The 15,922-nt window shown below is 36.7% G+C and overlaps 1 protein-coding gene across 2 annotated transcripts in view; it reads right to left on the reverse strand.

The window, feature by feature from the left end:
- Window positions 1-458: 458 nt before the first annotated feature.
- Window positions 459-15,922, reverse strand: part of LOC139964303 (dual specificity mitogen-activated protein kinase kinase 7-like) — a 45,364-nt gene continuing 29,900 nt past the window's right edge. For both annotated transcript variants that reach the window (XM_071965800.1, XM_071965799.1), the window contains exons 10-12: window positions 14,426-14,568; window positions 3,310-3,355; window positions 459-2,517 (exon numbers count right to left, since the gene is read on the reverse strand). In XM_071965800.1, coding sequence (XP_071821901.1) covers window positions 2,353-2,517; window positions 3,310-3,355; window positions 14,426-14,568 — 354 coding nt within the window. In that variant the 3' untranslated portion in view covers window positions 459-2,352. The remainder of the gene's footprint in view (window positions 2,518-3,309; window positions 3,356-14,425; window positions 14,569-15,922) is intronic.

Consider the following 15,922-nt stretch of genomic DNA (forward strand, 5'->3'; position numbering starts at 1 on the left):
ATATCTATTACTTCTCATGGTATACTGTAATGATGGGGGTACAACTAAACAGCAAAGGAGGCTGATAGTTCATATTTATATATTACATCATCTATATCTATTACTTCTCATGGTATACTGTAATGATGGGGGTACAACTAAACAGCAAAGGAAAATAGGAAAGCTGACACAATTGCCAGCGGTTCTAACAGAACAGATCCTGTTATTTGATCAACATATATAGAAATTGCACTTTGGAGGGCAGTATCACAATTTAAATCTGTGGAAACTTGACTGCTGCTCAATCAATGGGTAAGATAACAGTTGTCATTACCCTCTATACATCATCATCATGATCACCCCATCAATCAGTTTACCTCTGTCCCATAAGGATCATAGAATCTCTTTAAAATTTGGAGAAGATCACTTAAAAATATCCACAAAAAGATAAAACATAAAAATGAGTCCACAAAGTGAACTACTGTTCTGCAGGTCTCTATATTCACTGAACAAAAGAAAGAATAGAAAATAAAAAATATTATGAGATGTAAAGAAGAGGCTACAACCATAGCATAACAACAGTGATCAGTCACACATAAGAGTGCTACAACCATAGCATAACAACAGTGATCAGTCACACATAAGAGTGCTACAACCATAGCATAACAACAGTGATCAGTCACACATAAGAGTGCTACAACCATAGCATAACAACAGTGATCAGTCACACATAAGAGTGCTACAACCATAGCATAACAACAGTGATCAGTCACACATAAGAGTGCTACAACCATAGCATAACAACAGTGATCAGTCACACATAAGAGTGCTACAACCATAGCATAACAACAGTGATCAGTCTCACATAAGAGTGCTACAACCATAGCATAACAACAGTGATCAGTCACACATAAGAGTGCTACTATCGCAACTCAATCAGCTTTATTATCAAGTCCCTGCAACAAAGAAAACAACTTAAAGACCATAATGAGCAATAATGAGTCTGATTTGACCTGCAGGAGACTATATGTAGATGGCAATAAAGATATGACGAATGGAGTGACTTCATGCAGGCCAATGAGCATATCCAGGAGTAGAAGGATACTACATTGGTAATCACATGACATCAGTGGTCAATGATGGTTCATCATTCCTATCCAGCAGCTCAACTTTTAACAGAGATATTTGTTGATCAGAAATCACTTAAATATGTGCAGTTAGAGGTATCCTAGAGAAAAATATAATTGTATAACCCCCTCCACTATCACATTGAGTGGCTTCTACAGATCACTTTTAATTGTATAACCCCTCCTCCACTATCACAATTATTGGCTTCTACAAATCACTTTTAACTTCTCTGCAGGATGATAAACTTAAACTAAGAGACCGTAAGTTGAAAAGGCATCAGCAGTATTAGCAAACCAAGTTTGGCTGCTACATCAAACCTCTAGTTTAAATCAAGTAATGATGAAGTGTCTAAGAAGTATAATTGAGACTGTCCCTTAATTTACCTGGGGTAGTGCCTATGCATTTTAACTGAGACTGTCCCTTAATTCACCTAGGGTAGTCCGTAGGAGTTTTAACTGACAATGTCCCTTAATTTACCTGGGGGAGTGCATAGGAGTTTTAACTGAGACTGTCCCTTAATTCACCTGGTGTAGTGCCTAAGAGTTTTATCTGAGACTGTCCCTTAATTCACCTGGTGTAGTGCCTACAGTATGAGTAGTAATTGAGACTGTCCCTTAATTCACCTGGAGTAGTGATTAGGACTTTTAATCAAGGCTGGAGCAATGCCTAGAAATTTCAACTGCGACTGTCTCTTTATTTACCTGGAGCAATGCCTAGGAGTTTTAACTGAGACTGCCCCTTCATTCACCTGGAGCTGTGCCCAGGAGTTCTAAGTGACAATGCTTCATAGTTAACCTGGGGTAGTCCTTATAAGTTGAGACTGTCCCTGAGACTGTCCATTTATTCACCTGGAGTAATGCCTAGGAGTTTTAACTGAGACTGTCCCTTCTTTCACCTGGAGCTGTGCCTAGGAGTTCTAAGTGACAATGCTTCATAGTTCACCTGGGGTAGTCGTTATAAGTTGAGACTGTCCCTGAGACTGTCCCTTTATTCACCTGGAATAATGCCTACAGTAGGAGTTTTAACTTAGACTGTCCCTTAATTCACCTGAAGCTGTGCCTAGGAGTTCTAAGTGACAATGCTTCATAGTTCACCTGGGGTAGTCCCTATGAGTTGAGACTGTCCCTGAGACTGTCCCTTAGTTCACCTGGAGTAATGCCAAGGAGTTCTAACTGAGACTGTCCCTTAATTCACCTGGAGTAATGCCTAGGAGTTTCAACTGAACTGTCTCTCTATTCTTCCTAACTAGGATGAGGATGATGACAATGATGTTGTTGTCGCTGAGGCTGTTGTGGAGGCTGCTTGCTGCTTCTGCAGATTTTCCTGAGCTTTGACTTTCTGCAAGACTTGGGCAAACCAGGAAGCTACATCAACCCTTGCAATCTCATACCTCTTGAAGAAACTGTGTTCCTGATAAAAATAATAGCAATAATAATAATGATAGCAATGGACGAGAAACAGTGGAATAGAGGGAGTGACATAGGAGGAGAGAGAGAGGAGGGAGTGTCACATGGTCAGTACATATAACATTCATCTTTCCAATGCCTGTAAACATGGATGAGGAAGGAGACAGAGGAATAGAGGGAGTGACATAGGAGGAGAGAGAGGAGGGAGTGTCACATGGTCAGTACATATAACATTCATCTTTCCAATGCCTGTAAGGATGGAAGTGACCATGGTAGAATGAATTTACTCTTTTATTAATGTTCTCTTGAAGAGAAGAGGGTGAGGAGGGTGAGGAGGGTGAGGAGGGTGAGGAGGGTGAGGAGGGTGAGGAGGGTGAGGAGGCGGAGGAGGAGGAGGAGGAGGAGGAGGAGGAGGAGGAGGAGGAGGAGGAGGAGGAGGAGGAGGAGGAGGAGGAGGAGGAGGAGGAGGAGGAGGAGGAGGAGGAGATGTAACATTAATCAGCTAACTGCTTTCTATCATGTTTTCTAGTTATTAGCTCTGAATAGATTTGAGATGATCATGGACAATAGGAATGATGAGCATCTTTCAAGTAATGCAATTGTACTGAACTTTCTTGTCATGGTTGATCCTTATATTATGGGTTGCTGACTGTCAGCATAATGCTTCCAGAAATCTAGTGATTGTTGCTGAATTAAGCATGCAGTGATAATCAAGTGCATGACTTTGAGAATCACAGAAACTGAAACATTTAATGCATCTTAGGACTAGAGTAACTTGTAAGAACAATCTACATACCATTAATTGTGGATATTTTGGTCTCTTCTGGTGATCTTTTGTTAGGCTGCAAAATGAAAAGAAATGTTCATTAAAGTTAACAAGACAATGATGTACCACACAAACTCTACTTTCTCTGGATAGCATATCAGATGCAAGTATAAGACAATAATGTACCACACAAACTCTACTTCTCTGGATAACATATCTGATGCTGGTATAATACAATGATGTACCACACAAACTCTACTTTCTCTGGTTAACATATCTGATGCTAGTATAAGACAATGATGTACCACACAAACTCTACTATCTCTGGATAACATATCTGATGCTGGTATAAGACAATGATGTACCACACAAACTCTACTTTCTCTGGATAGCATATCAGATGCAAGTATAAGACAATAATGTACCACACAAACTCTACTTCTCTGGATAACATATCTGATGCTGGTATAATACAATGATGTACCACACAAACTCTACTTTCTCTGGTTAATATATCTGATGCTGGTATAATACAATGATGTACCACACAAACTCTACTTTCTCTGGTTAATATATCTGATGCTGGTATAATACAATGATGTACCACACGAACTCTACTTTCTCTGGTTAATATATCTGATGCTAGTATAATACAATGATGTACCACACAAACTCTACTTTCTCTGGTTAATATATCTGATGCTGGTATAAGACAATGATGTACCACATGAACCCTACTTTCTCTGGTTAATATATCTGATGCTGGTATAATACAATGATGTACCACACAAACTCTACTTTCTCTGGTTAATATATCTGATGCTGGTATAATACAATGATGTACCACACGAACTCTACTTTCTCTGGTTAATATATCTGATGCTAGTATAATACAATGATGTACCACACAAACTCTACTTTCTCTGGTTAATATATCTGATGCTGGTATAATACAATGATGTACCACATGAACCCTACTTTCTCTGGTTAATATATCTGATGCTGGTATAATACAATGATGTACCACACAAACTCTACTTTCTCTGGATAACATATCTGATGCTGGTATAATACAATGATGTACCACATGAACTCTACTTTCTCTGGTTAAAATATCTGATGCTAGTATAAGACAATGATGTACCACACAAACTCTACTATCTCTGGATAACATATCTGATGCTAGTATAATACAATGATGTACCACATGAACTCTACTTTCTCTGGATAACATATCTGATGCTAGTATAATACAATGATGTACCACACAAACTCTACTTTCTCTGGATAACATATCTGATGCTAGTATAATACAATGATGTACCACATGAACTCTACTTTCTCTCGATAACATATCTGATGCTAGTATAATACAATGATGTACCACATGAACTCTACTTTCTCTGGATAACATATCTGATGCTGGTATAATACAATGATGTACCACACAAACTCTACTATCTCTGGATAACATATCTGATGCTGGTATAATACAATGATGTACCACATGAACCCTACTTTCTCTGGATAATATATACCGTATCTGATGCTAGTATAAGACAATGATGTACCATACGAACTCTACTTTCTCTGGATAATATATCTGATGCTAGTATAAGACAATGATGTACCACACAAACTCTACTTTCTCTGGTTAACATATCTGATGCTAGTATAATACAATGATGTAGGGCAGGTCCAAGCTATTTGCACTGTGATGTACGGGACATTTCAGAGACTTAAATGTGTCTAAAAGTTATAAAAAATCTATTTTCCAGAAACTTTTTCAGGTTTTCATATTTGTTATTGCTGCTACTGTACTGTATTACAAACTCATGAAGATTTCCTACACTTGCTTTAATTAGGTCCCATCTTAATTAATGTACAGTGTGACGTACGGGACCAGAGAAATTTGTGTTTTTTTTACTAAAGAGCAAAGCTGAAATCGCTCTGAAATTAGGAGGGCAGTGATCAAGCTGTTATAACTAGTGAATAGCCTAACCTTCCAAGGGCTAAGCTGTAACATATTAGAAAAAATTATGAAGCCATTCCAGTTCAGTGATTACACAAATGAAAATTGTCCTGTGACGTACGGGACATGTGACGTACGGGACAATTTGTCCAAATAAAAATTGACTATGAAAACTCATATTTTTATTTCTGAATATACCATAACAAGCTGATTTCTACATAAAAACATTGATTTGGATATGCCAGAACAATGTCATTGGTAATTTCATGCCATATTTCCTTCTTTCTGGGATCGAAAAGAGCAGTGACTGTACTTGTGAGTTCATTCCACTACATAAAACATGGAATGCATAAAGTATAAATCTACTCTACACATTCATCAAATACTCATAACATCAATTCTAGCTTTGTTAGACCACAAATGATTCAAGATGCAAAGTTTTGGTGCAAAACTGTTTTGGTATATACTGTGCAACACTGTATCATACTCCCCACTTTTGACCCTGAAGTTGAAATATGATCCATCCCATTCAAAACATATCAAAATCTCCACAGTAACGTCCACATAATGTCCATCTATGAACTAGTACAAGAAAGAAAACTCTATAGACCTAATACTGGTTACCAGACCAAATACTCATAACATCAATTCTAGCTTTGTTAGACCACAAATGATTCAAGATGCAAAGTTTTGATGCAAAACTGTTTCGGTATATACTGTACAACACTGTATCATACTCCCCACTATTGACCCTGAAGTTTATGATCCATCCCATTCAAAACATACCAAAATGTCCACAGTAACGTCCACATAATGTCCATCTATGAAACTAGTAACAGAAAGAAAACTCTATAGACCTAACACTGATTATTGAACAAACTCATGAGTGATTGTCCTCTGCAAAAATTGGGAGAGCGAAACTCTACACTTGTAACTAAAAATCTCAATGTCTACTATCTAAGTTCAGGACACAAGAACATTGTTGCACCTGTAGTCATGATAGTCACACTTCACAATAGGCCTACGACATGTTGAAATGCAAACTCAACATTCTTGAAGTCGTCTTCATTCAATGTCAATGTTGAATAGCATTGTAGATGATTCTGTATCCCACACACACACAATTGACTTCCCGATAGTTTATTGAACAACACCTGGGCTGTTGGTGGTCATCGGTCAATAGTTTATTTGAAGCCATGATGTGCTCTTCAGGCATGCAGGGATTATTAGTTGCAACTACCATCTTTCAACAAAATAAATTTGTAAGCATTGGAAGGTTTCCAGTAGAGGTCCCCATTGGAGCCCATGCATGTTTATTATGTATAAATACAGGGTTTCCCCCACACTATGTGCCGTACGTCACATTTTGTCACATACGTCACCTTTTTAATTTTGATAATTAGATTTGCTGTGAATATTATTTCAAATTTTTTGGGATGGATTTTGTGAACAATGTTCTTAATTAGAACTTTACAGAATATCACCAAAAAAAAAATTGTTCCTCCATATCAAAACTTGAAAAAAGTGCTGAAAATTGTGACGTACGGGACATCAGTATTTGGACACTAGCTAATTAGCATATTTAATTGATGAACCCCCAAACATAATATGTCAAAATTATTGGAAGGAAGGGTGTATCATGTCCCACATAACTTATATTCAATAAGTTCATATTGCTGGCAGGGAAATAGGATTCCAAATGTCCCGTACGTCACACTGCAAATTGAATTTATGCAAATTAGCCGGCTGTAATTGTTCGAATAGGCAAAACAAATAAAAAAAATTGTGAAAATCTGAAACTTCAATAATTCAGCTTTAACATGACACCACATTTAGGGTGCTTCAGTAAAGTTTAAAATTTGGCTTCTAGGGATACAATAGCTTGGACCTGCCCTGTACCACATGAACTCTACTTTCTCTGGATAACATATCTGATGCTGGTATAATACAATGATGTACCACACAAACTCTACTTTCTCTGGATAATATATCTGATGCTAGTATAAGACAATGATGTACCACACAAACTCTACTTTCTCTGGATAACATATCTGATGCTGGTATAATACAATGATGTACCACACAAACTCTACTTTCTCTGGATAATATATCTGATGCTAGTATAAGACAATGATGTACCACACAAACTCTACTTTCTCTGGTTAATATATCTGATGCTGGTATAAGACAATGATGTACCACACAAACTCTACTTTCTCTGGTTAATATATCTGATGCTAGTATAAGACAATGATGTACCACACAAACTCTACTTTCTCTGGATAAAATATCTGATGCTAGTATAATACAATGATGTACCACACAAACTCTACTTTCTCTGGTTAATATATCTGATGCTAGTATAATACAATGATGTACCACACAAACTCTACTTTCTCTGGTTAATATATCTGATGCTAGTATAATACAATGATGTACCACACAAACTCTACTTTCTCTGGTTAACATATCTGATGCTGGTATAAGACAATGATGTACCACACAAACTCTACTTTCTCTGGATAACATATCTGATGCTAGTATAATACAATGATGTACCACACAAACTCTACTTTCTCTGGATAACATATCTGATGCTGGTATAAGACAATGATGTACCACATGAACTCTACTTTCTCTGGTTAATATATCTGATGCTGGTATAAGACAATGATGTACCACATGAACTCTACTTTCTCTGGTTAATATATCTGATGCTAGTATAAGACAATGATGTACCACACGAACTCTACTTTCTCTGGTTAATATATCTGATGCTAGTATAATACAATGATGTACCACACGAACTCTACTTTCTCTGGTTAATATATCTGATGCTGGTATAAGACAATGATGTACCACACAAACTCTACTTTCTCTGATTAATATATCTGATGCTAGTATAAGACAATGATGTACCACACGAACTCTACTTTCTCTGGTTAATATATCTGATGCTAGTATAATACAATGATGTACCACACGAACTCTACTTTCTCTGGTTAATATATCTGATGCTAGTATAATACAATGATGTACCACACAAACTCTACTTTCTCTGATTAATATATCTGATGCTAGTATAAGACAATGATGTACCACACAAACTCTACTTTCTCTGATTAATATATCTGATGCTGGTATAAGACAATGATGTACCACACAAACTCTACTTTCTCTGGATAATATATCTGATGCTAGTATAAGACAATGATGTACCACATGAACTCTACTTTCTCTGGTTAATATATCTGATGCTAGTATAAGACAATGATGTACCACATGGACTCTACTTTCTCTGGATTACATATCTGATGTTAATATCAAAATAATCTTTTGTCAAGCTGGCAGAAAGAAACTAGATCAATGGATCCATGAAAGTCCTTCAACATAAACTAGTACTGTTTGTGAGTTACTTCAACATAAACTGCATAAACTTCAACATAAACAGTTAGTACTGTTTGTGAGTTGCACAGACTTCAAGATGGGGTATTGATTGATGACATCATCAATGTTTTAGCCTGGCAGCTTGATGGATGGACAGATTTCTTCTTCTTCTTCCTGATTGATTCAGGCAATGATTGGCATTGTATGGATACGATCTTAGCAGCAGTAAGATTAAGAACCTTACTACTGAGGGACAATGTCATGACAATCTTCATGATTATGATTTCTACTTAAGTACTGTCTACTTAAGTACTGTCTACTTAAGTACTGTAATCAATTGTGTGGAAGACCTGAAATGTTTCACACATAGCTTAAAGTCACATCAATGTTTTCATTCCACTACCTTTCATTCTATAGATAACTGGGAACCATTAAACCAACAGGCTTAGTGATTCCTATGGTCATTGTGGAATACACCTTCAAGGCACTGAGAATGCAGTCTAAGAAGTCTAAAGTGTTCACCTTTCCCAGCTCTTACCATTGGTTAATATGTCTTCTGCTAAATTCTGATGTTAAAACAAAGTATGCCCAAACATAGGTTATGGCAAATACGGCTTAACCTACACCTTAAACATATCAATCAAGTAGCTCAAGGTGGACACTGTAACCGCCATGTACCTAAAGGACAGACATACAAAATATGTGTTCCATTTCAGGAAACTAAGGGTGCTTAGAATTGAACTCAATATTTTGTTTTGCTCCTCCATATACTTGCCAGAACTAAAAGAAAACCTGAGTTATATCAAGATGAGAGATTCACTACAAGAAGCCATTACAAAAGAAGAAAACAAAAGAGTCTGTCATAAAATAGAGTAATTGGCAAGAATGTCCTTATAGGTTTTCTATTAGCATAAATGGATTAATAGCTTCAAGAGAAAAACAAGAGAAAAACAGCCAGTTAACGAACACATATAATTTTTTTCACACCCAACCCCCCCCCCAACCTCCCAACAGTAGGGTTGCTTCCTTCGGCAACTTGACACAGCTTGAATGATGAATTTTATTAGCCTTCAAATAGAAATTAAATATTATTTACCAATATTCAGCTATTATCCATGCATGCTTCAGGGATTTTAGGCATATGTAAGCAGGAGGAGGGCAAGCATACTATTAAATACAAACACATAGCACATAAATGGAAAAAAGAAGCTATTTCCTAAAATTAAAATCATTAAATAAAACACTTGAGTGGTGATGCATAAACAGAGACCTGACATCTTGACTATTGTAAAATGGAATAGTATAATTGCAAGTACAGGCAATCTCCCAATGTTAATGCAATCAGTTCATACAGTATAGTACACATGTTGGTACAATACTAACATAGTCACTGAGTACTAGGTAATATTGTTAACATGGAATAGTTAATCTACAATTGCAAGTAGACAATCTCCCATCAATGCAATCAGTTCATACAGTATAGTACACACGTTAGTAAAATACAAACATAGTCACTGAGTACTAGGTAATATTGTTAACATGGAATAGTTATCTACAATTGCAAGTAGACAATCTCCCATCAATGCAATCAGTTCATACAGTATAGTACACATGTTGGTACAATACTAACATAGTCACTGAGTACTAGGTAATATTGTTAACATGGAATAGTTATCTACAATTGCAAGTAGACAATCTCCCATCAATGCAATCAGTTCATACAGTATAGTACACATGTTGGTACAATACTAACATAGTCACTGAGTACTAGGTAATATTGTTAACATGGAATAGTTATCTACAATTGCAAGTAGACAATCTCCCATCAATGCAATCAGTTCATACAGTATAGTACACATGTTGGTACAATACTAACATAGTCACTGAGTACTAGGTAATATTGTTAACATGGAATACTGTAGTTAATCTTCAATTGCAAGTAGACAATCTCCCATCAATGCAATCAGTTCATACAGTATAGTACACATGTTAGTACAATATTAACATAGTCACTGATTACTAGGTAATATTGTTAACATGGAATAGTTATCTACAATTGCAAGTAGACAATCTCCCATCAATGCAATCAGTTCATACAGTATAGTACACATGTTGGTACAATACTAACATAGTCACTGAGTACTAGGTAATATTGTTAACATGGAATAGTTATCTACAATTGCAAGTAGACAATCTCCCATCAATGCAATCAGTTCATACAGTATAGTACACATGTTGGTACAATACTAACATAGTCACTGAGTACTAGGTAATATTGTTAACATGGAATACTGTAGTTAATCTTCAATTGCAAGTAGACAATCTCCCATCAATGCAATCAGTCCATACAGTATAGTACACATGTTGGTACAATACTAACATAGTCACTGAGTACTAGGTAATATTGTTAACATGGAATAGTTATCTACAATTGCAAGTAGACAATCTCCCATCAATGCAATCAGATGATACAGTATAGTACACATGTTGGTACAATACTAACATAGTCACTGAGTACTAGGTAATGTCACTTATACGATAAGCTTAAAACAACTAAACGTTGATAGTAACACCACCTAACCATGCAATACAAAATTTTTACCTGATTTTGCATCTATTATCATGTCTACTATTTCCACACTTGTAATCCATACATAACACACACAGGTATCAATAGCTCCGAACTCTTACCAGGACTTGTAATCCATACATAACACACACAGTTATCAATAGCTCCGAACTCTTACCAGGACATGTAATCCATACATAACACACACAGGTATCAATAGCTCCGAACTCTTACCAGGACATGTAATCCATACATAACACACACAGGTATCAATAGCTCCGAACTCTTACCAGGACATGTAATCCATACATAACACACACAGGTATCAATAGCTCCGAACTCTTACCAGGACTTGTAATCCATACATAACACACACAGGTATCAATAGCTCCGAACTCTTACCAGGACTTGTAATCCATACATAACACACACAGTTATCAATAGCTCCGAACTCTTACCAGGACTTGTAATCCATACATAACACACACAGGTATCAATAGCTCCGAACTCTTACCAGGACTTGTAATCCATACATAAAACACACAGTTATCAATAGCTCCGAACTCTTACCAGGACTTGTAATTCATACATAACACACACAGTTATCAATAGCTCCGAACTCTTACCAGGACTTGTAATCCATACATAAAACACACAGTTATCAATAGCTCCAAACTCTTACCAGGACTTGTAATCCATACATAACACACACAGGTATCGATAGCTCCGAACTCTTACCAGGACTTGTAATTCATACATAACACACACAGTTATCAATAGCTCCAAACTCTTACCAGGACTTGTAATCCATACATAACACACACAGGTATCAATAGCTCCTAACTCTTACCAGGACTTGTAATTCATACATAAAACACACAGTTATCAATAGCTCCGATCTCTTTAACACACAGTTATCAATAGCTCCGATCTCTTACCAGGACATGTAATCCATACATAACACACACAGGTATCAATAGCTCCGAACTCTTACCAGGACTTGTAATCCATACATAACACACACAGGTATCAATAGCTCCTAACTCTTACCAGGACTTGTAATTCATACATAAAACACACAGTTATCAATAGCTCCGATCTCTTTAACACACAGTTATCAATAGCTCCGATCTCTTACCAGGACATGTAATCCATACATAACACACACAGGTATCAATAGCTCTGAACTCTTACCAGGACTTGTAATTCATACATAACACACACAGTTATCAATAGCTCCGAACTCTTACCAGGACTTGTAATTCATACATAAAACACACAGTTATCAATAGCTCCGAACTCTTACCAGGACTTGTAATTCATACATAACACACACAGTTATCAATAGCTCCGAACTCTTACCAGGACTTGTAATCCATACATAAAACACACAGTTATCAATAGCTCCAAACTCTTACCAGGACTTGTAATCCATACATAACACACACAGGTATCGATAGCTCCGAACTCTTACCAGGACTTGTAATTCATACATAACACACACAGTTATCAATAGCTCCAAACTCTTACCAGGACTTGTAATTCATACATAAAACACACACAGGTATCAATAGCTCCGATCTCTTTAACACACAGTTATCAATAGCTCCGATCTCTTACCAGGACATGTAATCCATACATAACACACACAGGTATCAATAGCTCCGAACTCTTACCAGGACTTGTAATCCATACATAACACACACAGGTATCAATAGCTCCGAACTCTTACCAGGACTTGTAATCCATACATAACACACACAGGTATCAATAGCTCCAAACTCTTACCAGGACTTGTAATTCATACATAACACACACAGGTATCAATAGCTCTGAACTCTTACCAGGACATGTAATCCATACATAACACACACAGGTATCAATAGCTCCGAACTCTTACCAGGACTTGTAATCCATACATAACACACACAGGTATCAATAGCTCCGAACTCTTACCAGGACTTGTAATCCATACATAACACACACAGGTATCAATAGCTCCGAACTCTTACCAGGACTTGTAATCCATACATAAAACACACAGGTATCAATAGCTCCAAACTCTTACCAGGACTTGTAATTCATACATAACACACACAGGTATCAATAGCTCTGAACTCTTACCAGGACATGTAATCCATACATAACACACACAGTTATCAATAGCTCCGAACTCTTACCAGGACTTGTAATCCATACATAACACACACAGGTATCAATAGCTCCAAACTCTTACCAGGACTTGTAATTCATACATAACACACAGTTATCAATAGCTCCGAACTCTTACCAGGACATGTAATCCATACATAACACACACAGGTATCAATAGCTCTGAACTCTTACCAGGACATGTAATCCATACATAACACACACAGGTATCAATAGCTCTGAACTCTTACCAGGACATGTAATCCATACATAACACACACAGGTATCAATAGCTCCGAACTCTTACCAGGACTTGTAATCCATACATAACACACACAGGTATCAATAGCTCCGAACTCTTACCAGGACTTGTAATCCATACATAACACACACAGGTATCAATAGCTCCGAACTCTTACCAGGACTTGTAATTCATACATAACACACACAGGTATCAATAGCTCCGAACTCTTACCAGGACATGTAATTCATACATAAAACACACAGTTATCAATAGCTCCGAACTCTTACCAGGACTTGTAATCCATACATAACACACACAGGTATCAATAGCTCCGAACTCTTACCAGGACTTATAATTCATACATAAAACACACAGTTATCAATAGCTCCAAACTCTTACCAGGACTTGTAATCCATACATAACACACACAGTTATCAATAGCTCCGAACTCTTACCAGGACTTGTAATTCATACATAAAACACACAGTTATCAATAGCTCCAAACTCTTACCAGGACTTGTAATCCATACATAACACACACAGGTATCAATAGCTCCGAACTCTTACCAGGACTTGTAATTCATACATAACACACACAGGTATCAATAGCTCCAAACTCTTACCAGGACTTGTAATTCATACATAAAACACACAGTTATCAATAGCTCCGATCTCTTTAACACACAGTTATCAATACCTCCTAACTCTTACCAGGACTTGTAATCCATACATAACACACACAGTTATCAATACCTCCTAACTCTTACCAGGACTTGTAATTCATACATAAAACACACAGTTATCAATAGCTCCGAAATCTTACCAGGACTGAATGAAATGATGAAAGTCCAAAGAAAATCCCCTGTTGGGAGGAAGTCGAGGTGGGTCTTGCTCCAGAACACAAGCTAAAACTTCAAATTCATTTCTGCAGTGTTTGAAGGGAAATTCTAACGTTGCTAGCTCTACCTGCAATTCAATGGGAAAAAGACTACATGAAAACTATTGAAATGAGTTTAAAATATATAAATATATGAGTTTATAAGTCTACAGCTTAGTGATTCCTTGCCACAAAACAGAAGGGTTCCTCATTAAGTTCAATCTACAGTTATGAAGATTATCCAAGCTCCAATTTGAGAGTTATTGCATTTTCGAGGTTTTAAGACTTTGACTTCTATTGACCACTAATGACCTGTGCCTTCACAAACCGCTCTATGTTCCTTTCATTTAAGGTGTATGTACATATAACATATGACGTAGGTACTGGGTCTACAAGGTTGTAAGCCTTGGTCTATGTTGACCTCAAATGACCTTTGACGTTACATATGAAACAAAGAGCTTCTTGTCATTATTATGGGGAATCTACATACAACACTGGAAGTTGATTCAAGCTTCACCTTTGGATTTATTGCATTTAGAAATTTTAAAGACTATGACCTCTATTAATCTAACATGACTGTCTACCTCCACAACAAGTAGTTTCTTGTACAAGTTATACTTACTAAGATGGATCTATATACAAGGTAAGAAGTTAATGCAGGCTTTATTTTCTAGTTATCATTAGAAGGGTTGTGGACTTTGACCTCTGATCAGAATGTAACGCCAGTAGAGTTCTTGCACTAAGATGATGGTACATATCAAGTATGAGATTCATCCAAGCTTTTATTTTGAGCCATCATGCATACAAGGCTTTATATTTTGGCCAATGTACCTTAAGTGACCTTTGACCTCCAAAAATTTCAATATGAATCTTGTACTCATCAAGGGAGATCTACATACCAAGTATGAAGTTCAGCCAAGCTGCACCTCTTGAGTCGTATTGTATGAGGTTTTTATGACCATGTACAGGCCTGGTGTAATCTAAATTTCTCTTTAAGGAAATTTTGGCAGTTGCATGGACTAATTATGTAATCACAATAACTCATGGTGATAATTCTTCATTAAAAGAAGAAGGTTAGCTGTTCTTGATTAGTGTATGACTAGAGAAATATTAGTGCAGGATACGCATAGCATTACAATCAGACATGCTACCTAAACTATGTAGACCTCATTCAGACATGCTAACTGAGCCTGATTTTCCAGAAGTTAAAGAATATAACAATAAATAGGGAAATAGATACACTTCTTTGTTTGGTCTGAGTTTTGTGTACATGAGTACAGTATTTCTCAAGATAATGGCTGTGTGAGACTTGTTACTGAGGATCTAGTATTGTGGCTACCTATATCCTCAGACATGTTCCACATAGCAACTACATTGAGTTTAAGAGTACAGCACTAAAAAATTATAAAATATAATTAAACACATCGGTGTATCATAACTGTC

Source organism: Apostichopus japonicus, chromosome 22, assembly GCF_037975245.1.
Source record: "Apostichopus japonicus isolate 1M-3 chromosome 22, ASM3797524v1, whole genome shotgun sequence".
Classification (NCBI taxonomy): domain Eukaryota; kingdom Metazoa; phylum Echinodermata; class Holothuroidea; order Aspidochirotida; family Stichopodidae; genus Apostichopus; species Apostichopus japonicus.